This window comes from Nicotiana tabacum, chromosome 23, assembly GCF_000715075.1.
Source record: "Nicotiana tabacum cultivar K326 chromosome 23, ASM71507v2, whole genome shotgun sequence".
In the NCBI taxonomy this organism is placed as follows: domain Eukaryota; kingdom Viridiplantae; phylum Streptophyta; class Magnoliopsida; order Solanales; family Solanaceae; genus Nicotiana; species Nicotiana tabacum.
The window spans coordinates 6,268,744-6,291,933 of record NC_134102.1 but is presented as its reverse complement, the minus strand read 5'-3'; the positions used below and the strand labels follow the sequence as shown (position 1 = coordinate 6,291,933).

Genomic DNA, 23,190 nt, shown 5'->3' with positions numbered 1-23,190 from the left:
AAAAATAATATATATGAACTCATAACTTTAAAACTATAATTGGTTCAATGTTAAAAATTTTGAAAGTTGAACCCAAAATATTTAAATTCCGGATTCGCATCGACTACAAAAGGTAGCACCTTTTTAAGAAGAAAAAAAAAAACAGAAAATGGGGTAATTTCGAAAAAAGACAAATAGTTTGCTACGATGTTAAGTCATTTTCCGGGACATGTTTTCCAGATAAAGAATTATTTTCCAAAAGAATATTTTCTTTTGGTCGGGAAGTAAAAATATTTATTAAAGACTTATAATAATATTAGCCAACTGGATAGTGTTTTGATCAAGATTTTAAGTACTCCTATTAAAGATTGATAATATTGCTAAGTCTTAGTTAAAGCAATATAATAATATGAAATTGAAGTTGAGATAATTATGAAGGAAAATACCTTCCGCTTAAAAGTGAGGGATGTTATTTTCCCTTTTCGGTGAAAATAATATTTTTCCTCATGGAAAATAATTTCATCAAATCAAACACCAACAAAATGACTCATTTTCTGAAAAATATTCTCCGATCCTGTTCTATGGAACAGACCCTAACTATACTTCTAAGTAGGGGTGTACAAATCGAACCGGAAAATCGCACCAAACCGAAAAGTCAAACCAAATCGATTAAAAAACCCGATTAGATTTGGTTTGATATGGTTTGGTATTAAGTAAAAAAAAATCCGAACCAAACCGACATATAAATATATAATTTTTATATATACTTTTAAGATTTTATATAGAATTTTCTTTAAAAAATGTCTAGAAATATTTGAGATTCTCTTGCGGGATATAATATTTAATAGTATATGCAGTGCTCCATATTTATTAACCTTAAATAATGGGTTGTATGATCGCTTTCTCATCAAGTATTACTGAAATACGTCAATCTCTTTGTTCTTCCATATTCATATCATATGCTAAGATCTATTAAAATGTTATATCTTTTCGGATGTGAAGTGATCATTATTATTTAGGTATCATATTGATTTTTATGTTTAATTACTAAATTCGGTTAACCTTGAAAATGTGCATCAACGAAACATTATTGTCAGACGACTTAAAAAATAACTATTATGTGCTACTAAGAAAATTCTCTCATAAGAATATTTTAATAGATAATATATTTGTCATTTTTTTTATATTTTTACTAAACATATATTTACTTATCAAAAATTTAACAAAGTAAGATTAAAATAATATTTAACTAACGAAAAACTCAAAAAAATCCGACAAAACCGAACCAATCCAAACCGATATAGTTGCAGTTTATTTTGGTTTTGATAAAATCCGAATCAACCCGGTCCATATACACCCCTACTTCTAAGTTCTAACTAAAAAATGTCGCAACTATTTCGAAGAAGAAAAAAAAACAAGAAAGAAACACCAAATTATATTGGAGACAGACCACCTTAGAACTTAAAACCGAAAAAGGAGCAATTTGGAATAGTACAATAGTTAGTTCATACAAGAAGAAAATCTAAATAGAAACCAAGAAATAGTACAGTCTATTTTTATTCATTTCCTCTTAAAACTTACTCCATATGCTCATCATAAGATTCAACATTTACCTCACCATTAACTGCTGCAGCCTGAGAAGTGCTCCCATTATTATCATGATTTTGCATGTACCCATTACTCATGGGTGCAAAAGCAAAATATCCATGGTGATGATGATGAGCCATTGCGAAATTATGTGGCACCGGATACGGTGCCATAACAATGCTAGTTGAAGCCGCGGGATCAACCCTGGCCTGTGGCTTCATCAGCAAAGGTTCCCCTCTAAGGAAACCGCGCTCACCACCATCATACTCACGATAACGATGCAAGTACATAGTCAGGGGTTCGATGTAGCCATCGAACCCGAGTTTGCTCATGGCCCAGAGGACATCCTCGGCCGTGATAGTCTTGCGCTGCTCGCGCTGGCAACGGTCGTTGGCTTCGCCAGTGATGAAGCTGATGAACTCGGACACGCATTCTTGGATGGTTTCTTTCGCATCGTCTGAGATCTTGGCGTGTGGAGGGAGGATTTTGCGCATGATTCGGATCACGTTTGCTATTGGCATGAAACGGTCTTGCTCGCGAATAGTGCATTCGGAGTCTTCTGTGGCTACATTGTGGATGTTGTTGTTGTCGTTGTTTACGACCGTAGGAATGACTTGGTTGAGTTGGGCTGACAAATTCATGCCCATCTGATCAGTAACTTTGACATCTTGAAAAGAAAGGGAACATTTGAGAATTCTTGCATAAGACTATAAGCATTCAAGTGAAGTAAGAAATCTAAAAAATAATTCATCATTAGCATGCCTCACCTCGAACTAGTTGGGTCAATTAAATCAATAATTTTCTATAACAGTTTGAGGAGGAGACAAGATTTTAACTTTATGGGTTTTGGATTTTAGAACGATAATTTCAAGAGCTAATAACTAGGTTCTAAATTTAATATTCGTATATATTTAATGAAAATTTTAACACAAATATACTTTTTGAGCAACAACTATTGAATTCTGCTGAATCCGTAGCCGAACTTCTAGCTCTGCCCCGATAATAGTCCGATCCATATTAATAAGACTTATGATGTTCAGACTATTATTATGTTAGTAGTCAATTTACCGCAATCCTTCTCTTTTTATTCGGGTTTGAGAATTGCTACACTTTGCAAAGTGTTAAAAATCATTTTTATAAACGACTAATGTGTGTGTGTGTGTGTGTGTGTGTGTGTCTATATATATATATATATATATATATATATATATATATATATATATATAGTGTCTACAATAGAAGATTAAAATTTTAGATAACGTGAAGTATTTTAATTAGGTCACATTTGTTATACTGGTTTTGCATCTCTTTAAAGCTTTAACAACAAATTCAAGCCTTAATTTGGAAGTCATTTTCTAGTAAATTGAACACGAATTCAAGCATGAACATTCGCTTAACAAGAAATTCAAGCATTAACAAAATTGCATTAGAGGAAAGTAGACTACTCCTTCCGGTCTACTTCAATTAACTTTTTGGTTATTTTCACACATATTAAAGAGTTCACCTTTTAACATTAATTAATAATGAAATTGACCATACTAACCTTAATTTGTTCATTGAAGATATAACAAATACTCCTAGACTCTTTACTCCAAGGGCAACTTTGAAATAAAGAAGTTAATTCCTTCTTGAAGTCTTAAAAAATCTAATATTATGGACCACAAGAAAAAAGTCAAAAAATCATTTAAAGTAGACCCGAGTAAGTATAACTCTTCGAGAAGTGTAATCTTAATAAGGTAACTAAATAATGACACTTGACAGTTAGGTACACCAATTAGCACTCCCTGAAATTAATTTTCAGCTAAATTAATACTGTGCCATTTGATCAATTTGTGTAATTAATTGGTTCATCTACACAGTTGAAGTTCGTTCAACATTAATAAACGAAATAGACAGTCAAATGTAACCACCAAATTAGATTCTAGCTAGATGTTATACAAATTACAATGAGGGGCGGCATATAAAGACAGTAATTGACAAAAGAGGTGAGAGGCCTTGACAATTTCAGTTACAAAAACTCCAAATTTTAAAAGCCAGACGACAAAATCATAGTATGAATGTAGACAAAACCAACAGAAAATGCTTCATTTTAGTGGTTTTCGTCATCTATTTTTGTCTTCTGCTTAATACTTCCTTCTCTACCATCATAGAAGTTAACCTTGCAAAACTTGCCATTTGTCCCTTTTAAAGTTTTTTTTTTAGCTTCTTGATCAAAAGGATTTTCTATTTTAATTTCTTTGTCTTTTAAATTTTCCAACCATTTATCCCCGTAAGATATATCGAAAACAACCTCTATATCTTCATAAGGTATGGGTAATTAGGTCTGCGTACATTCTACTCTTCCCACGCCACACTGTATTTGTTGTTGTTATTTTATCCCTCGTATAAACTTCTGTTTAGAGTGCAGTGCTAGTACATAATTTTTTAACAAAACCAAATTAACTTACCTGTAATAAAAGTCATTTGAAAAGTAAAGTAAATAATAATCTAGTATAATAGGTTAAAGTATATTAATAATGTAAAAGTTGTTTACAGTGTCAATGTATATATATATAACTAAAAACACTTTTTCTATCCTCTTGCTATAACTCTAGACCTAGCAGTTTAAATGAGGTGTATCACCAATTACCTTAGCTTCAAACTTACTTTCTTTGTATTCACTTAGCAGTACTTAGATAAGTCTTGGCTAGAACGATACTTTCTCAAAGCTAATGATTAAATTGACCGCATATACTAATTAATTTTTAATTTGTGGATGAGGAATAAAAAAATATGGTACTCCATTAGAGAAGAAATGTCCAACAAGACTGAATGAACTAAGCAAAAGCCTTATCACAAGCAGAGAAGAGCTGGTTTTGGAGAAACAAATGAGCCAAGTATTACATATATAGTGTATACTCCACCTTTGTTATGTATCTGACAAATTTAAGACCACCAATTTCAAAAGAATTTTCAATATATATCAGAATTTATTTTTATTAAATTACGTGTCTAGTCAAACAATGCGTATATATAAGCATTCCCTAATGGTGGTCTTTTAATTTCATTTCACGGTAAGGAGCATGATGAGTGACACGTGCAAATATAGGGGTGAGGCACTTGCATGCATTTCACTTGTTTTTATTTTGTCTTTAAAGCTCAAGAAAAGCAGAAAAACAAATTCATCAACCACCATTTGAATCTCTTAATTAGAAATGCAGACATATCTTATCATTTAATTTACTTAATAGAGTTACGAGAAGTGTGACAAACTAAAAAAAGGAATGAAACTAAATTTTTGGGAGCGACTGCACGAGAGGATAATTCAAAAATAAGAGGTTCTACTAGTAGTTGACCAAAACTTTTTAGATACAAATAGACTTATACTACTACCGTTTGTGCATGAATATGGATACATAAATATAATCACAAACAAATGATGTCCATAATAGATGTAGCTCTATGCCTCTACATGTTTGAAAAGTAGTTTTGTGAACAAGAAAAATTGAAGATGCATAAGACTTGAAATGAAACAAGAAAACCCTTCAAAGAACTTGTGTACCCCGGATACAGGGGCGGATGTAGCACGTATGTATATGTGTTAAAAAATTTACTAAAAAGATACAACTAATAGACTTCGTAAAATATAACTACGTAATAAACTTCGAATCCAATAAATCAAATGGACTTTGATAAAACTTCGAACTCGAACTCATAAACCTCAAATTTTGAATTCGTCTATGTGCTCAAGCTCATGAAATCACCCCCCCCCCCCCCCCCCCCCCCCCAAAAAAAAGACCAAAAAAAGAATTAGCAAGGCAAATGAATATTAGGTTGAACGTACCAGAGGAAGTTGTTTGTGGAACCTACGATAGCCATGAAAACCTCCACCATTACTGCCTCCAACATCCATCTCTATAAGCTACCTATCTAATTTTGCTTTCTTTTTCTCTACAAAAAAGAAAGAGTAGTACTCTTCTGTGTATAGGAAATAGCAAAGGAAGTGAATGGTCAAGTAGCCATTTATATATATAGATACAAGAGTTTGAAAGAAAGCAAGAAAAAATTAAAGGCCGCGTGGCAAGAGGCGTAGTGAACGAGAAGAAAGCGTACGCCGGTAAGAAATAAGGCAGAAATGTGAGCATTTGACCGGCAGAGCATGCACTGATAAAATTATAAGCAGAGATTAATTTCAGACTTTTTTCTTTCTCAATGCATGCTAGGCTTTCAGAATTTATAAGTACTAGTTCCCATTCCAATTGAAATTCAATGCTGTAAATCCATTTAGTCCTCGATTTAAGTGACCAAACTAAGTAGTACTGCAATATAATGGGCAGCCTCCTTATTCACAAAACATGATGTATTTACGTATGATTCGAGGAAGGATCGCAGATCAAAGGTGTGATATAAGCGGGATATCCTTATATAAATATCAATGATTGATTTTGTGGATCGAACTTGTGCCTTAAACATCACATGGAAATAACTTTACATTTAATACAAGCAAAAAAGGCAGCCAGATTTACAAAGCATCCTGCATTTATGTAAGATTCGAGGAAAGACCACATACCAAGGGTGTTATGAAGACATGCTATACTAATATAAACATCAATGACCGATTCCGTGGGTCGAACTTGTACCTTATACATTACATGGAGATAATTTTGCAGTTGCTGCAAGTAAAAAGGCAGTCGGATGCACAAAGTATCATATATTTACACAGGGTTGGAGGAAGGACCGCACCCCAAAGGAGGTGATGTAGACAACCCATGAATATACTTCTACGGCTCATAACCATGACATAATTTTACTATTGCTCTAAGACTCACGGGCCTTCCAGTTGCTACAAGTACTTAAATATAATGCCTTAGCTTAGCTTTATTGGAGTTTAACCAGTCTTCCCTTAACTTTGTAAGTTGTTGTCCTCTTGTTGGTGTAACTTGGAACTTGCTAATTAGTCTCTCCTTATAGTCCTCATCCAATTCCAACTGATGATGTTGTTTCTCTGTTCCATCTTTTGGATGCTATATGTCATTTTCATCATATTAATTTTCCTCTGGTTTTCCTCATCTCTAATAAAGCATGCTTTTTATTGTTACTTCCTTGTGAGTGATACTCCTTCTTTTCTTTGTTGTTTTAATAATTTTATTATGTCCATTTTCAAAAATAAGTATCAAATGTGTTGGAATCTAATTATAGTAGGAAACCTTAATTGTTTAGAATTTAGTTTATTTAATTCATGTCTAATTAGAATTTGTAGACATAATTAATATAGGAATAGATTTTCCTATTTCTAGTTAAAATAGGTTTCACACTATTATAAATAGGGATATTAGTAGCTTATTTTATGTGTAGAGATTTGCGAGAATTGTAGAGAGCTTTCAGAGAATTTATAATAAAATATTTTTCTTCAAATTGATATCGGAGTTTCTACGAACTTGGGAGAGAATCAAGTAGCTTTCGTTGCCTGCGGACGGCGCTAGCCAATATGTGTCGCCCGTCTGGCCATTGAATATATTGAAAAGCGTCATGCCAATGATATATGTATGAGAAAAATAAAATTGTTCAAGTAGACGCTAGAAAATATGGCACAAGAGTAACAAAGGTCTTCTTTAAAAGTTCGAGAGGGGTGGATTAAAAATAAAATTGCAATATTGCAAGTTTAAAGGGGTGCAAGCAATTTTACACAAGAGATTACGTGCTCTTCTATAAGAAGTTGGAAGTTGATTACTCGTGATCAACAAAATTGGTTGTTGGTGACAAAATGTATCAGCGGGAGTTGAAGATAGGTGCTTCAACAAAATTAGTTGTTGGTGACAAAGTGTATCAACGGAAGTTGGAGACAAGTGTTTCAACAAAAATTAGGTGTTGGTGACAAAGTGTATCAATGTGAGTTGAAGACAGGTGCTTCAACAAAAATCGGTTGTTGGTGACAAAGTGCATCAACGGAGTTAAAGTCGGGTGTTTCAACAAATTTGAGTGTTAGTGACAAAGTGCATCAACGAGTGTTGAAGACATGTGCTTTAACAAAATTGGGTATTGGTGACGAAGTGCATCAACGAAGGTTGAAGACATGTGCTTCAACAAAAGTAGAAGTTGGAGAGAAGTGCACACACAACGAAAAGTCAGACGTATACAACTTTGAATTAGGAAAAAATGTTGGAAAGTAATTCAAAGTTACAGTAGGAAACCTTAATTGTTTAGAATTTAGTTTATTTAATTCATGTCTACATAGGATTTGTAGACATAATTAATATAGAAATAGTTTTTTCTATTTCTAGTTAAAATAGGTTTCATACTATTATAAATAGGGATATTAGTAGCTTATTTTTTGTGTAGAGATTTGTGAGAATTGTAGAGAGCTTTCAGAGAATTTATAATAAAATATTTTCCTTCAAAATGAGATTATTAAGAGAGTTAATTAGTGGGTCGGATAAAACTAATTATTATTTTATAGCTTATAATAAGAGTGGATATAATCATACATCATCAATTAATAAAACCTAATTTTTACGTACTTCAAAAACTAGTTTTAATTTACAAAAATAACGAATTCATTATCGCTCATAACATTCTTTTTTTTTCTTTTGCTGACATCTACATTTTAGGTGTGGAATAAAAGGGATCTAAGTAGGATCACTAAATGGAATAAACTTGGTACATTAGTGATTAGACAATTGCTACCTTTTCAAATCAAAATTGATTTTACATATATAATTAGGTATGGAATTTGAAATATGTTGACTAATATAAATAATACACTAATACTGGAAGAAACATTAACTTTAATAGTTTACCTTCTTTGTTTATATGATGCTATTTCTTTTTAATTACGTCCCAAAATATTCGAAACCATTCCACTTCACACAACAGAAGATAAGAGGGGAGCTGATCTTTCTCGACCACAACTTTGTTTTTACTTTCCCGCTCAGTGTCCGATACCTGCTTCGAGGCACGATTAACCTGAATTCGTACCAGAAAGTCCCACTTTGAGGAAAAAACACTTTCTACCAAAGGCGCCTTTATTTTGAGGTTCGAACCGAGACCTTTAGTTAAGGATAAAGGGGTACACCACCTCACCACAACCTTTGGTGACAACTAACCTAACCTCAAAGAAGATGCCACAAAAATCCTTCAATTTAATTCACCATTCCAAAACCGACGAATGAATAGTTCTTCACGAACCAACTTGCACGACACCTCGACTAATTTTACGGGTACCTTATTACTACCACCAACACAGGCACCGGGTAACTCTGTTCATCAAGGCTAGGACATATTAGAAAAAATCACCTAGTGTTTTTGCGTCCGGCCGTCCGATGAGAACTAAACTTGAGACCTTATGGTTCTCAACCCACTTTATTGACCACTAGGTTACACCCTTGGGTGCATAATACTTGCTTGAAAGTTGATAAGTGATAATGTAGCAAAACAAATTTTTCCAGCCAATATAAAATATTTACAAAGCTAAAACAACAATGACCTCTCCAACTCGAACTTAGGCCAAAACTTTCCACCAACAGCTCGTCAACATGTAATTTCCAGAAATCACAGTTTAAATTGCAATATTTTACACCAAAAAGAAAAATGCTTGCTGTGAATCTCAGAATGTGTTAAACAAATCTACTATAGCAAATAATGCCATAACTGGCATTGGATCTTCTTAGGATAGAAATGAGAATTTTCATTTGTCATCTCATCATAATGTCATTCGAGATTTTTGCACCAAATATGATGACAAATAAACATCAGCCTAGTCTTGCTTCCCTTCTTAGTACCTGTACAGGCAGTAGCATCAGTGTCGAAACGCTCGTAAGCTTTTCCAAGAATCTAGTCCTAGTTTTCTGACTTTTTTTGAGGGGGTGGGGGGGATTGAGGATAAATAGGAGTCCTACATCTTCAATCTTAGGTTACCATAGCAGACGGCCATTTTACAACTGACCCAACTTTGACTTCACGCTAAAATGACTAACATTATAGTCAAGTAAAGAAATAGGTAATTGTGAACGCGACACTTCAAAAATCTGTAGAGCAGCCAACTAGTAAAGTTGAACAGAAAGATCAAATAAAACTGATTTACCTCTTCAGCAAATTTTATCAAAATTGTTGTTCGTGGTCGCTGCTGCCCCTCCACAGGGACGAAATGAGCTGTCACAACAGCTGGGAAACCTGCATTTTCCAGAACTCCCTTCAAGAAGAAAAAGAAAATAAATAATAGCTCTCAGATATGGTAGATGAAGCAAAGCCGATAATGTTCTTACCCTTACAATACCCGCAACAAAAGCTCCGCAGTTGAATGCACCCATATCTTTTGGAATTGAAATGAATCTAAAATGCAAATGCATATTAAAAAAATTATATATAAGACTTCGTCCAGCAAGTAGATAATCGGAAGCATTTATAATGGGTTCAGTAAAAATCACCTGTTGACAAGGAGCTCCTTCTCACTAATCATATATTCATCTTCATGTTCAGTGCCTTTCTCAAGTGAGTCAGCAACCTGGTATACAAAAGCCAAAATGTTTCACCTAATCCAAACCTCCAACAATTCATCGGCAGAATAACTTGGATACGGAAAGTAAAAGTTAGGCTAGAGGAGCTTGATTCCAAAAGCAATGATGCCACTCAATCAAACGGAGCATGCATTAAGGAAACAACTGAGAAAAGCTAGAACACGTCAGCGAATTCGCTGAAAAGAAAATTTGATTACAAATTTTAGGTGGGTCATAAGATTATCTTGCGAGGAAGCTATAAAAGGGCAGCCCGATGCATAAGGCACCCTGCATTAACGCAGGGTCCAGGGAAGGGCCGTGCCACAAGCATTAGCGGTTGCTTTCACGGCCCGAACCCCAGACATGTAGGTCACATGGAGACAACTATGAATAACTTAAACAAAAGACAGAGAGACTTATCACGATCACAGGGACCTATAATAGATTCTAAGAGTAATAAACTAACTCAACTAAGCATGACTATAAGAAATTATTCTAGACAATAAAGGTTGTTCTGGAAAAGAAAAAGTAAAATGTTGTGTTAGTGGGCGAGATAGGGAGCCTTTGAACCTATACATTCACAAAGGAAAAGCACTTGCTTCTAATCAATATGCAAATATTTCTGATACCATTTGAGCTTTTAACAAAGCGGCACATTTCCTGTAATGAGGAAGTAGAAGAGATAACATCAAGCAGCATATCTCCTCTCTTCATTTTCTTTCCTCTTCCCAACTTGTTTGGAACTGAGGCTAGTAGTAGTAGTTGTTGTTGTTCATTTTCTTTCCTCTTCTTCCACCCAAACCAAGCATAATGAAAACCTTCCATTCCCTTCCCTATTTTCTAGAAAAAAAACGTTTTATGTATCAAGAAGCATCCATTGAGTGAGAAAGGACACATGCACACAACCTCCAAGTTGAATTTTCCCACAGTAAAAGGATTCATAAAGCCGGCCCCAACTCGTCTAGGATGGAGGCATAGTTGCCTAATTTGTATAAAGAGAAAAGTATTAGTCCTACAGTTTAGTTTCAAGCTTTCTAATATCTCCTTGTAAGCTCAATGCTGGACAGTTATTAGTTCCACGCAAGAATGACATAGACCTGTGATTGCTCCATAAACTAGTGAAACGTAGCTCCAACCACATTTTCACAAATGATAAATATGCTGCCCTAAAAAAGGCGCTTAATTTAAGGTCACAGGAAAACAACTATTATCAAATATCAACCCCATTACACTTCCTTATAAAGAAGTTTCTCTTTCTTGTGACTTCACTCGTGTAATCTCTCTCACAGTATACTGATGTATCCTAGTAAAAGCTCTATGGCATACTGAAGTACCACATAGCATCATATCCACAGAGCCTATTGGCATTCCATGTTAACAGAACTAGTATGAAGAAAAGATGGACCGCAATGTTCACATGCTATGCGTAGCACATCTGAAGCAGTTGAGAAAGTGGTTAAACATAGACTGAAGTTTTCCACGCTTGCTACTAATTGAGTTACTTGAAATAACATGCATAAAGATAGAGCGCTTGCTCCCATAAGTATAAGAACTCAATCTTCCAAATGATCAAGTTTTCTCCATTTGTAATGAAAAGGTTTCCAGTCATCCCCACCCCCACTGCCTAAAACCAAACATAAACACAAATATCGATACAACAAGAGAAATCTTAAGCACATTCCCCCCAGAAGAAAACAAATTAATAGATTCTAAAAGAGATGAGAAAGTTGTTCAAGCAAAAAAAGGGGAAGACAGAAAGAAGAAAAAGAAGTTGACCTTCCCAAACAAAACCTTCCATACTGTGCTGTGCACAAACGAGAGTATACCCAGTAGTCGTGTCTCCCTTCTGTTTCCCTGCAGCATAATGAAGAAATTAGAGCAATTACTGTGTCCACTTTGAAAATAAAGCTTGCCAAATCGTACTACAAATGGCCATCATTATTTGCTTGCTCAAACATAGAAAGTAACTTTATCTGATTTGATGTAATATTGCATTCTTCACCAAGTAAAGCAGCACTGAGAGCAGCAATAGAGCTAGCTCCTCTAAGTCTATTCTTGATTTTGTCCAAATTCTGAATTTTTATTGGGGAATGAGTTAGGATAAGGATGTGGCTCAGTGAACAGGTAGTCATCATATTCTCCTCTAAGAGTTTCCCAGTCTAAAGTGTCAGAATCAGACGATAATGGTCGAAAAACATGTCTTCCCGTATCAGGATTCAGGAACAAGTTCAAGTCATAAACATGATTATGTTCAACATTACTGTATGTAAATATGCTAGTGCAGATTTCCATGTAATGGACACTGATTAAATGGAAATACTTGCCTAGGGAATTATTTGTTAGTCAAGGTTTACTGGCTGCATCCAGACATGGAGTTTCTCGAAGTGAAGAAGCAAAGAAAAATATTAGGGTGGAAATTGCAATTGAAGTTTCATACCTTTTCTCTATGGCAGAGGAGTTCCAAAATCCGTGCTCCAACAGCAAAGCCAGCATCCTCTAACCTATTTCCGAAAAAAAATTTAACATCCACAAGAATGCTTTCACAAATACAACCTTACCAAAAAAATCTATTTCTAACTTAAAAGGGCACAAAAGTTTAAGCTCAAGTTCAAGACTGCGCTCACAAAAAAAGTAAAAATTTGTGGCAGTGGCAAAACCTTCCCACAAACACTATCTCAAAAATAAAAGGGCAGAAAAACATATTCAACCTCCTTTCTTTTCACTAATTGATCAGATCATCCGTCAAGTATAAAACACCAACGGTCCCATCCACGAGTAGATGTGTAAGCAAAAACGGCAAATTTATTCCTTTGATAAGGAAATATTTCAAAACAATGGATGTAAAGGTATCAATCATGGCGTACAATTAGTTAAAATAGCTAATCCTTACTCTCAAGGTGATACTTCCTTTCATTTGAAACTAATAGTATGGAGATGACTCTTAAGCACTTAAAAGATAGTTAGCATATGAATCCTCAATAACCATTTCTCCCCATTCGAGTCCATTCCAATACTAGTAGTTCTCTAAGTTTTCACAGACATACAAGTCATTTTCCCTCTAATTTCAAGGGCAAATGAATATAGAGATCTTGAAATGGGGTAATATGAATTAAGAAGTCACCTTCGCTCTAATTCAGTAATGTTGTCTACTTGGGTCTGATTGTACTGAACAAGCTCCGAAAACAAGAAAGCAAAACCACTCAAACTGACCTGCAAAAGGAACTCAATCACCAGCCTGTAAGTATATCTTCCCCCGGTGGCGAAGTCAGAAATTCTTACAAGGGGATTTAAAAGAATACAAGAATGTAACACTTATTTGGACACGTGATCAAAAGTAATTTCTGAGCCCCTTTACCATTGCACGAAGTATAATTTTTCGTTATGCTAAGGGGATACAATTATTTATATATTAGCAAAAAATACATTTTTTTTCAATTTGCATAGCATAATTATACGACAAAGGGGATTCAATTGAACCCCCAAGCTCGAAACCCATTTGGAATTGGTAACATAGGTCTAAGTTAATAAGGTCTATAATGAAAAAAGAATCCCCTTTTTTTTTCTTGAACTGATTACTAGGTCTATAATGATATAAAGATGTAAACTTGAAAAGAGAAAGAAGAAGTTACCTCTTGTTTGCCCTTACTGAGGGGTCTTTCTAAGACATTTGTGTACTGCTTGATCTTCCCTACTCCTATCATTTTCTTCCTTCGGTTCTTCCCAGATCGCTCTGTATCTAGTGTGTGTACTGTTCTTTAGGTACTCAGATTTCGTTATTCATTGGAAAATTGGAAAGGAAGACCGAAGGAAAATGACAAAATTGGTCCATATGTTTCGGGTAGCTCTAACATAGTTACTTAAATATATTCCTGAGCAAATTTTAGTCCTTTAAATTTGTAAAAGATAGCTTTTTGGTCACCGTCAAATATTTAATTGTTTACCCGAAAAATGAATAGAGTTGAATTTATACGTAATTCTAAGTATACGTGGTATAACTTGGTACAAATTGGAAAAATAAATAGAGATATATCGAATATTGACTGTAGAAAGGAATGAATACAGACCCAAGTTGAGTAGAGGATGATTGATAAACGAAGAAGATGAATCAATATCGAAAGCCCAAAAAATAATAATATTTGCTAGATGTTATGTAAATCTCAATAATCTCTGAATGTGAGAGTGTATGAATGTATCCCCCTCCCCTTTTTTACAAATGATAGCCACTCATAATATAATGGAGGAATCCTACTTTGGATATAATTAAAAATATATAGTGGGGATCCCATGATAGATTAATTAATTAGTTTTTCCTTGATTTCCGCCAAGATTCTCTTCCTTAGTGCAGCTATAACGGCTTTGTTATTCCTTGGCCCAATCTTGATCTTGATCGGTCTTTGAGTCTCGAGCTCGACCTTGACTCGAGCTTGATCAGTCTCGGCATTGATCGGTCCCTTGGCTTGATCTCGACCTTAGTTGGTCTCGGTATTGATCGGTCTCTAGGTTTTGAGCTCGATCTTGGTCGGTCTCGATATTGATCGGTCTCTGGGCTCGATCTTGACAATCTATCTTCACATCATGGCTCGATATTACAATGATGAACCTTGGACCATCATGTTCCAATCTCGATTAGTCATAAGAAGGGCAGATTCGGTTTTGACCGTATACGGGTAGTCCCCTCATTTCTCGGAAAGAAGATAACGAGATACGATATGAATTTTCGAATTTCGACTTGGTGGATAATGATGTCAGCGTCGAGCCCGATTATGACGTACGTTAAAAACATCCCGTCGGTCTAGTTATCAAGACATTAAATGTTTGTCAGTCGCTGGTCGGCTACTACTGGTTCTAAACTGTCACCATCAAGCCTATAAATATTCAAACTCTCATCCACATCCAAACTTTTCACTTAAAAGCTTCTTCTCTACTCTTGTATCTTCTACAGCAAATCCCTTTGCTTCATATATTTACATCGCATACAACCCCAATTCTCTCTTCCTTTATTCATTAATGGCGAAAATCTCTAAAATAGTGCCGCAAAAAAAGGTCGTTTCTTCATCACGACCTGTCAGGGACGAGGATGCGGTGGAGCCCCTCCCCGAGGAGTTCGTTCCGGTAGGGTGCTCAACTGTTATTGATTTTAAGGTTGAAAAACCTTTTTCGATATCGGGCCAATGTAAGCCGATCTTGAGGTACCAATGTTCAATAACCGAGAAAATTCTCGACAAAGTAGAACAGGAATGCAACTGGGGCGATAAGCATGCGATAGTCCCATCGCCCGAAGAATTAATTACTACCCACGTGGAAGGGTTCTTAAGTGTTTATACATATCATTTCACGTTGGGTCCATTAGACCTTGTCATCGTCGCTTTTTGCAAAAGATACAACGTGACCCTTGGCCAAATCCACCCTTCGTTTTGGAGAATAGTGATTCTTCTCAAGCAAAATCGAGGGGTGTCTTTTCACCCTCGATCACCTTATGCACCTTTATAGTCCCCGACTCTATCGAGGAGGGTTAATTAAGCTAGCTCATCGAGCCACTAAAGCGTCCTTCTCGAGTATAGACGAGATTCGTGATCGAGGTTGGATGGGCCGATTTGTTCGAGTCAAAACCTCGGACCTGATCTCTGCCGATGACATGTCGTTTCCTGAGAAATGGAATATGAACCGTGAGTACTTACTTCTCTTCGAGCTTTTTATTTTGTGACTGCCTTTCATGTTCTTGATCCACTTTTTCTTTTCTGTTACAACCATGGCTCGGATGCCGAAACCGATTTCGGACCTTAAACAATGGGTTGAAGGTCTTGTGATGCAGAGACCGTACTCTGAGCGCGCTTGAGTGGAATTATCAAAGGGTCGGTGGAAGGCCTGTAGTCATGGTAAGCCTCTTTCTTAGTTTGTTTGTAGTTCGATCTTCTTCACTCACTTACCCTCCTCTTTTCCTTTGTAGGACTTGGGAAAAATGTTGTCATTGGGTCCCCATCTGGTGATGAAGAGGTCCCTGCCCCGAAGCATATTAAAAAGAAGAAAATAAAAGACGCACCGAGTTCCCTGGTCTTGGAAAAGAAAAAATCGGTGAAGAGAACTTGCAAGACCAAGGGGGCTTCGATATCATGCCTTTGGACTCAATCCGCTGATCAAGGGACGAGCCCGAAGAAGAATATGAGGAGTTAGCCTGTGTGCGGGCCAATGCTGTGATACAACAATCCTCCGAATCGGCGGAGGTTAATAAGGGGGTTCTAGCCGTAATTCCCGAACAGGGAAAAATTGATTCTGTTATGTCCCGAGATGAGGTGGTCGAAAGGGAGACCGAAGGCAGGACTTCTCGGGCAGCGGAAGATATCTTGAGGGATGAGCTCGGGATATTTGACATTACTGGATCTCCTCAGATTTCGGATGTCATGATCTGTGAGGCTAACATGCTGGAGGGTAGACCTTACGAGTGTATTCATGAGTCGACTGGTATCCACGACTTTCTGGACGGGCTCGAGTCTTCTGCATCGGAGGATATTGTCGGGTTCGGTGTGTTGCTGATACCGAAGAAAACGCCATGGCCGGGTGTTGTTGGGTCTTCATCGGGCCCAAAATTGGTGGATCGATTCCCGGCTTCGAGCGCCAATCCCGATCGTAAGCGGAAGATAGTGCTTTCTGTCCCGGAGGATGTCAGAGTTTTCTCTCCATATGTGGGGATTGCTAGTTACCTTCGGTCATTGGTGACCGAAGAGGACCAAATCGTGATGAATGCGGTAGGGCTCGCTTGTCTTTTCAGCGATGCCCAACATGCTCTGAATCGGGTAATTTTGATGGTATCTTTGCTATTTTTTTTTATACATAGGGTGGTAGATAATTCTAACATATTTTCCCATCTTTGTAGGTCTCAGTGTTGCATCATGAGTCTTTCCTCCGAATTCGGGAGGAGTATGGGGTTGAAGTTCGGAACCTCACTGAGAAGAGTGACTCCTACAAACTTCTTAGTGAGAAACTTCGAGCAGATTTGACAGCGGTTCGGGAAGAGCACGAGGAGATAGCTGAGCAGGTATTCCGAATTTTTCATGATATTGAAGATGAATTGGAGATAACTACTAATGATCCAATTCTGCAGGTTCAGTAGAGGATCAAGCAGATCGGTCGGCTCAATTCGCAGGTAGATGGGCTACTGGCCGAGGCGGAAGAATTCAAAATGAATATGGATATCCTCGCCTCGAAAAAGGAAGTCGTTCAAGCTCAGTTGGAATTGTCTGAGGCCCGACTTCGAGCTGCGAAAGAAAATGCCTCGGTGCTGACCGAGAGGATTAAGGAGCTTCAACATCGGTTAGATTTGGCTATTTTCGATAAAGCAAGCTTGGCTGATGAACTCGAAGTGGCCAGATCTGAGGTGATCGAGGCCAATAAAAGAGCTGATGCTAAAGTGTCCCAATTCAAGATCGATGTTGAGGTCAATCAGGCCAAGGCCAAGATCATAGTTGAACATGCTAAATGGCAGGCTCAGAGGGAAGCTCTCGAGGATGTCAGTGCTTAGGGCTTCAATGTTGAGGTCGAGATTGAAAATGCCAAGGCGGAGGAAAACATGGCTCAAAGGCTGGCCTTCCCTGAACGAATCTGGGTGTGGGGATGATCCCGAGGACGCGCCCTACGATATAGCATTTATTTATTTTTTATATATAGCATACAAAAATATATATGTCTACAAAAAATATATTTTTTTTCGACTATTATTTTTAGAGTTCTATACAATGTCATTCTCCCGAATCTTTTTTTCACAAGTCTCGTTAAGTTTAATGGCCGTAGATTGATAAATGTTTGACTTTGATGGGACTAAATATGCTCACTTTTAGCAAACTTAAGGGATTAAAATGCTAAGGGATATAGTTGCGGGAACTATTATCAATAACGTAAGGAGTCATTTTTATCATTTTTCTGCTTTTATTTCATTATCATCCACCCACTCTGTCTTTACTAGCAACTGATAACAGATTGCTGAAAGGCCAACTAGGATTATCCCAACTATGGCCTCCACATCTCTTCTACTTCCACTCGGTAAGCTTAAAAAAAAACTTCATAATATTAATTTATCTCTTTTTCTATAATTCAATTCTCTAGCACATTTGCTTTTCCAGTTTTTTTAAACTCATTATGATATTATTTTCTTGTATATAAAGGTTTAGTCTTTTCTAAAAGTTGGTCCAAGAATCATCATCCAACAATTTCCAGGAGCCAAATTCAAAGTGGAGTTACGAGGAAATGGTGTTTACAATTGCGGGCACAAGGGAAATGGGAGGGTACTGTTGAAGATGCAGAAGGGTACAACTTAATTAAGCGCAGAGACTTATTAATTGAGATGGGGTTTTGTGGTGTTTCTAGTTTTTTGGTGGGTTCATCCTCTAATGCAGAGGCAGCTGGTTTGCCACCAGAGGAAAAACCAAAATTGTGTGATGCCACATGTGAGAAAGAGCTTGAAAATGTATGGTGAGGTTATTTAGCTCCCTCTCATTTCTACTCTTACTTCATTTTCATTTATTTACTCCCTCTGTTTCAATTTGTGCGGCGTAGTTTGATTGCTAACGGAGAATAAGAAAGAAACAAAGACTTCTGAAATTTTTGGTCTTAAACGTGTCATGAGATCATTTATATGGTTATAAAAGTATATCATTAAGGCTAAAATTAGAAGTTAAAAGTTAAATTATTTCTAAATATGGAGATGTGTTATTCATTTTGAAACGGACTAATAAGAAAATAGTAATACATAATATACAATGGAGGAGTAGTGGTTGCGGTCAATTTTCTGCTCCTCCCGAGTCATAACTTATATGTTATTCATTTTGAAACGGACTACTAAGAAAATAGTAATACATAATATACAATGGAGGAGTAGTGGTTGCGGTCAATTTTCTGCTCCTCCCGAGTCATAACTTATATGTTATTCATTTTGAAACGGACTACTAAGAAAATAGTAATACACAATATGCAATGGAGGAGTAGTGGTTGTGGTCGATTTTCTACTCCTCCCGAGTTCCATGATAACTTATATGTTATTCATTTTGAAACGGATTAATAAGAAAATAGAAATACATAATATGCAATGGAGGAGTAGTGGTTGTGGTCAATTTTCTACTCCTCCCGAGTTCTATCATAACTTATATGTTATTCATTTTGAAACTGACCAATAAGAAAATAGTAAATACATAATATGCAATGGAGGAGTAGTGGTTGGGGTCAATTTTCTACTCCTCCCGAGTTCCATCACAACTTATATAACGGTATTTGAGTGAATGAGTAATTTAAGATGTTAATTTCTTAAAATATACTGTTATATAGCACATGCAGGAAGGAAGTTTGAGCTAAACCAATGACTAATAAAATTACTTGAATAGAGCACGCATCATCACATGTTTAATATTTGAACAGTTAAATGACTTGGAAATGTTGAAAGTTGTGAAAATTGTATAAGATAATATTATGAATGGAATGATATCAAATGCTTTGGGATGTCCTAAAATAAAAGTGTGTAATATAATTTAGGATGGATTTGAGATCGTTTGAAGGAAATTACAGATGTAACTACAAATGGCATCTGTCTTAATAGTAAATAGTTGACTTTTGCTGATTTGGATGTGTTTATCTGCTATTAAAATCCTGGTCTTTGCCAGTGATAGCCTGGATTCAATTTCCCTAACACCAGCTTATTTGGTAATACTAGCTCTTAACAGCCGCTAAGGAAACATGTTTACCTGTGGCAAATCCCTTATACATTTTCCTTCCAGGAATTTTCACCCTTAAATTTTCACCTTTTGGTCAAATTATCCTTAAATGGACAAGGCATAAACTTAAACAAAGACATGACATGTTGACCTGAAATATATGTAGAGTTGATGTTATGCTTATACCTTTAGATTTAAGATTGAGTTTACTCATGAATCATGGCTGAATACGCCCTAATTTGCCATAAATTCAATTTGATGCATTGCTTTGTCTTACTCATTTAGTGCTTGCCATCTGCCAAACTAATGCAAAATGGTGTACCAATGGAACTGAAATAGCTTCATTACCATCTTCTTTCTCTAAGATACATTGTTTCTAGTTGGAATCCATCAACTTAGGAGGCTATCTTTGATTTCTGAAGGATATGTATAGTCAAAGGTTGCGTGATTCAAAAGATTAGTGAACAATATCCTTTGTTCTCAGAAACTTGAGGATAATCCCACTAATGGTAGATTCTTTTTATAAGTGAAGGTTCCTATGGTAACAACCGAGTCAGGCTTGCAGTACAAGGACATCAAAGTTGGTGGAGGCCCTAGTCCCCCTGTTGGTTTCCAGGTATCTATCCCGATGTCTGCTACTCGGATTCTTATGTAAAAGTGAAAGAGGAATTATTCACTAAACTAGCTGATTATCTTAGTCATTTTGCGATTAATGGTAAAGCCAGTTACATTATGCTGCTTCATTTTCGCAAATGACGAAGTTGTCCTTTATCGAATAACTTGAAGAGCATTGAGGAAAAAGAGCATGCCAAGAATTGAGAGAGAGAGAGAGAGAGAGAGAGAGAGAGAGAGAGAGAGAGAGAGAGAGAGAGAGAGAGAGAGAGAGAGAGAGAGAGTGAGATAGATTTTGAATTATCACATATGGAACAAAAGATATCTGGCTCCTTCATTCATGTAAGTTCCATTCAAAATTTTATTCTATTGATTATTTTGATGAGGTCAAGTTTTGTTTCATGATAACAGGTGGCTGCAAATTGTGTTGCCATGGTTCCCTCGGGACAAATTTTTGACAGGTCATTACATTACACCTATTTTGATTGGTTGCTGATCATTTTACAAAATTATATACATGCTTTCAACTTTTTTGGACATCTGGAAATTGTTTCCAGTGAAGCATATGAATGGTTATGCTTTTTCATAGTAAGGTGATGATGTTGTGACGCCAGATGATTGTATGTGCTCATGCATCATGCCATAGTTATAAGGGGGCACATATTGTACTGTTAGGCAGCGAAATAGCATAGTAAAGATCCTCCGAAGAAAAACGTAAGGACTAAAATCTCAAAGTAATAAATAGCTTCCAGGAGAAAAGAGAGAAATGGGAAGGTTTCTTTTCCTTATAGTATCTCCTTTAAGTTTGTTCCTTATTTGAACATGATGGAGAAAAAGTTGAGAAGTTATTCTTGTCCTTTCCTCATGATGTCATACATTATAAAAGTAACTTCGATTTCTCTTCTTAGAAGTCTTTTTATCCTTTCCTTCAAAACACACATTAATTCCTATTCTGCATCTAGGATAGATACTTTAGCTGAGAGTCTATCGAAAACCGCCTCTCTGCCTTTCCAGGGTAGGGGTAAGGCTGTGTACATCCTACCCTTTCCAGACCCCACTTGTGGGAATACACTGGGTTATTGTTGTTGCATTCAGGATAGATAAGATCTATGATTCTGAATTTCTCCAAAAATCTAACTCTGACAACATATCTTGATTTTTGAATTAACAGCTCCTTGGAGAAAGGTCAACTTTACATTTTCCGTGTGGGTGCTGGCCAGGTAATATTCAGTAAATGTTCATGAAAATTTATGATTTCACGACTGCAGTAACAGTAATAGGAGGTGAAGAGTAACTTAAAAATTATGTAAACTTTGTTTAGTAGCTACTGTTCTTCCAGCTACAACTGTTAGCTCTTTTGGTATTTTAACTTTTGCCGAAGTTGTCTAGAAGTTACTGAACTTCAGCTTTTTGTGTGCAGCAGCTGCACTTTTCCTGAAAAATAGAGACAGTCATTTAATTGGAAAAACTTAACAATTGGTTCTCCTAACAATTTTATTTCTAAAGAACGATAGTAGTCCGAATTGCTAGGGCTGTCTATCGGAAACAGCTTATCTACCTTCACAAGGTAGGGGTTAGGTTTGCGTACACACTACCCTCCTCAGACCCCATTTGTGGGATTCCACTCGGTTTGTTGCTATTGTTGATAGTATTCCAAATTAAATACTCTGCGCAAGATGGATTTCAAGCTTTAAAATTATATGTAATACTAGTGCTCTATATTTTGGTTAAATGAATTAAGTCTCATACTTTGGTAGTTCATACATGACTAATTTCAATGGCTAAAGTAGGTAATCAAAGGACTTGACGAAGGGATCCTGAGCATGAAAGTGGGAGGAAAACGTCGAATCTACATACCTGGATCTGTAAGTTCTCTGCCTTTTGAATTTCTCATTCTACAGACAGCAAGTCTGATTCTTCAAGTAGATAATAAGCTCCCCACCCATCGTGCACCCAAAATTCGGTCAGCATGAAAATTACATTGTGCAAATGTGAAAAAGATAATTATAAAATCAATAAGCAGAGTTAAAAGATAATTACATTTTGCATAAAGAAAGAAAAATAATACGCATCTGTTACTGCATTCTTGTCAATAGCTTACAACTCTCTCTTTTTTACTCTCACTTCTTACTGTATTCTTGGCAATTGGCTTGAAATAGTCCAGATTAATGAAGTTCTATTACAGCCTAAGTCTCGTATTTCTGTTGAATAGTTGGCGTTTCCAAAAGGTCTGACATCGGCTCCTGGAAGGCCAAGAGTGGCTCCTAATAGCCCAGTGATATTCGACGTGAGTTTGGAGTACATACCAGGCCTTGAATACGACGAAGAGTGATCATTTTTTGTATTGTTTTCCCCTTGGCATGTATCTATAAAGCTGAGGAAAGGCTCATTTAATTACATTTCTTTGATCATTATATGCTCATTTGCTCAGTTAGCTGTATACAGTTCTTGTGATGTGCTCATAAAGCATACATGAGTATAGACATGACAAAGAAATGTTAAATATCACCCCCTAGTATTTTGTTCCTTCCTAGTTTCTTCTATGTGGAAAATAGGAAAACCATTTTGCCAAACTGGTCACATCTAGACTGCTTTTATTTTAAGAGTTCAAGTTTTTTGCACTAAGGGGTTGTTTGGTTTGTGGATAAGGTTGTCCTGGGATTAATAATACCGGGATTATTTAGTGCTATATACTTCGTTTGGTACATTGGATAAAAAATGGGATATGCAATATATAATTCAAAATATGTGTTTGTTTTAAAGCTGGATAAATTTTTGTTTCCAATTTTAACCTTGAATATTTTAGTGGTTTAGAAAATCGTTCACTACACACATGTAAACTAGAA

General features: G+C 36.2%; 3 protein-coding genes across 3 annotated transcripts; 1 reads left to right on the top strand and 2 right to left on the bottom strand.

Moving 5' to 3' along the window:
* Positions 1–1,556: 1,556 nt before the first annotated feature.
* Positions 1,557–5,458, bottom strand: LOC107766004 (nuclear transcription factor Y subunit B-9-like). The gene is made up of 2 exons (XM_016584715.2): positions 5,390–5,458; positions 1,557–2,273 (listed from the first exon to the last, which is right to left on the bottom strand). Exons 1-2 carry the CDS (start codon positions 5,456–5,458, stop codon positions 1,557–1,559), a joined length of 786 nt encoding a protein of 261 aa, XP_016440201.2.
* A 3,597-nt stretch (positions 5,459–9,055) lies between these two features.
* LOC107765999 (uncharacterized) lies at positions 9,056–13,862 on the bottom strand. The gene is made up of 8 exons (XM_016584708.2): positions 13,667–13,862; positions 13,159–13,247; positions 12,475–12,538; positions 11,814–11,891; positions 9,969–10,045; positions 9,807–9,873; positions 9,626–9,733; positions 9,056–9,323 (listed from the first exon to the last, which is right to left on the bottom strand). The coding sequence occupies exons 1-8, from the start codon at positions 13,736–13,738 to the stop codon at positions 9,294–9,296; spliced, it is 585 nt and encodes a 194-aa protein (XP_016440194.1). The 5' UTR covers positions 13,739–13,862; the 3' UTR covers positions 9,056–9,293.
* A 4,074-nt stretch (positions 13,863–17,936) lies between these two features.
* On the top strand, positions 17,937–22,873 carry LOC107765998 (peptidyl-prolyl cis-trans isomerase FKBP16-3, chloroplastic). Its single transcript, XM_016584707.2, has 7 exons — positions 17,937–18,071; positions 18,194–18,495; positions 20,265–20,348; positions 20,756–20,805; positions 21,516–21,564; positions 22,135–22,209; positions 22,557–22,873. The coding sequence occupies exons 1-7, from the start codon at positions 18,041–18,043 to the stop codon at positions 22,674–22,676; spliced, it is 711 nt and encodes a 236-aa protein (XP_016440193.2). The 5' UTR covers positions 17,937–18,040; the 3' UTR covers positions 22,677–22,873.
* The last annotated feature ends 317 nt before the right edge of the window (positions 22,874–23,190 follow it).

Coding starts and splice junctions, on each gene's coding strand:
- LOC107765998 (XM_016584707.2), top strand. CDS start 18,041: ATGGCCTCCACATCTCTTCTACTTCCACTCG. Junction 18,496..20,264: donor GTGAGAAAGAGCTTGAAAAT/GTATGGTGAGGT, acceptor TTATAAGTGAAG/GTTCCTATGGTAACAACCGA. Junction 22,210..22,556: donor GAATCTACATACCTGGATCT/GTAAGTTCTCTG, acceptor TCTGTTGAATAG/TTGGCGTTTCCAAAAGGTCT.
- LOC107766004 (XM_016584715.2), bottom strand. CDS start 5,458: ATGGATGTTGGAGGCAGTAATGGTGGAGGTTTTCATGGCTATCGTAGG. Junction 2,274..5,389: donor TCCACAAACAACTTCCTCTG/GTACGTTCAACC, acceptor GAATGCTTATAG/TCTTATGCAAGAATTCTCAA.
- LOC107765999 (XM_016584708.2), bottom strand. CDS start 13,738: ATGATAGGAGTAGGGAAGATCAAGCAGTACACAAATGTCTTAGAAAGA. Junction 9,734..9,806: donor TTGTTGCGGGTATTGTAAGG/GTAAGAACATTA, acceptor TTCTTCTTGAAG/GGAGTTCTGGAAAATGCAGG. Junction 9,324..9,625: donor TGATAAAATTTGCTGAAGAG/GTAAATCAGTTT, acceptor CTGCCTGTACAG/GTACTAAGAAGGGAAGCAAG.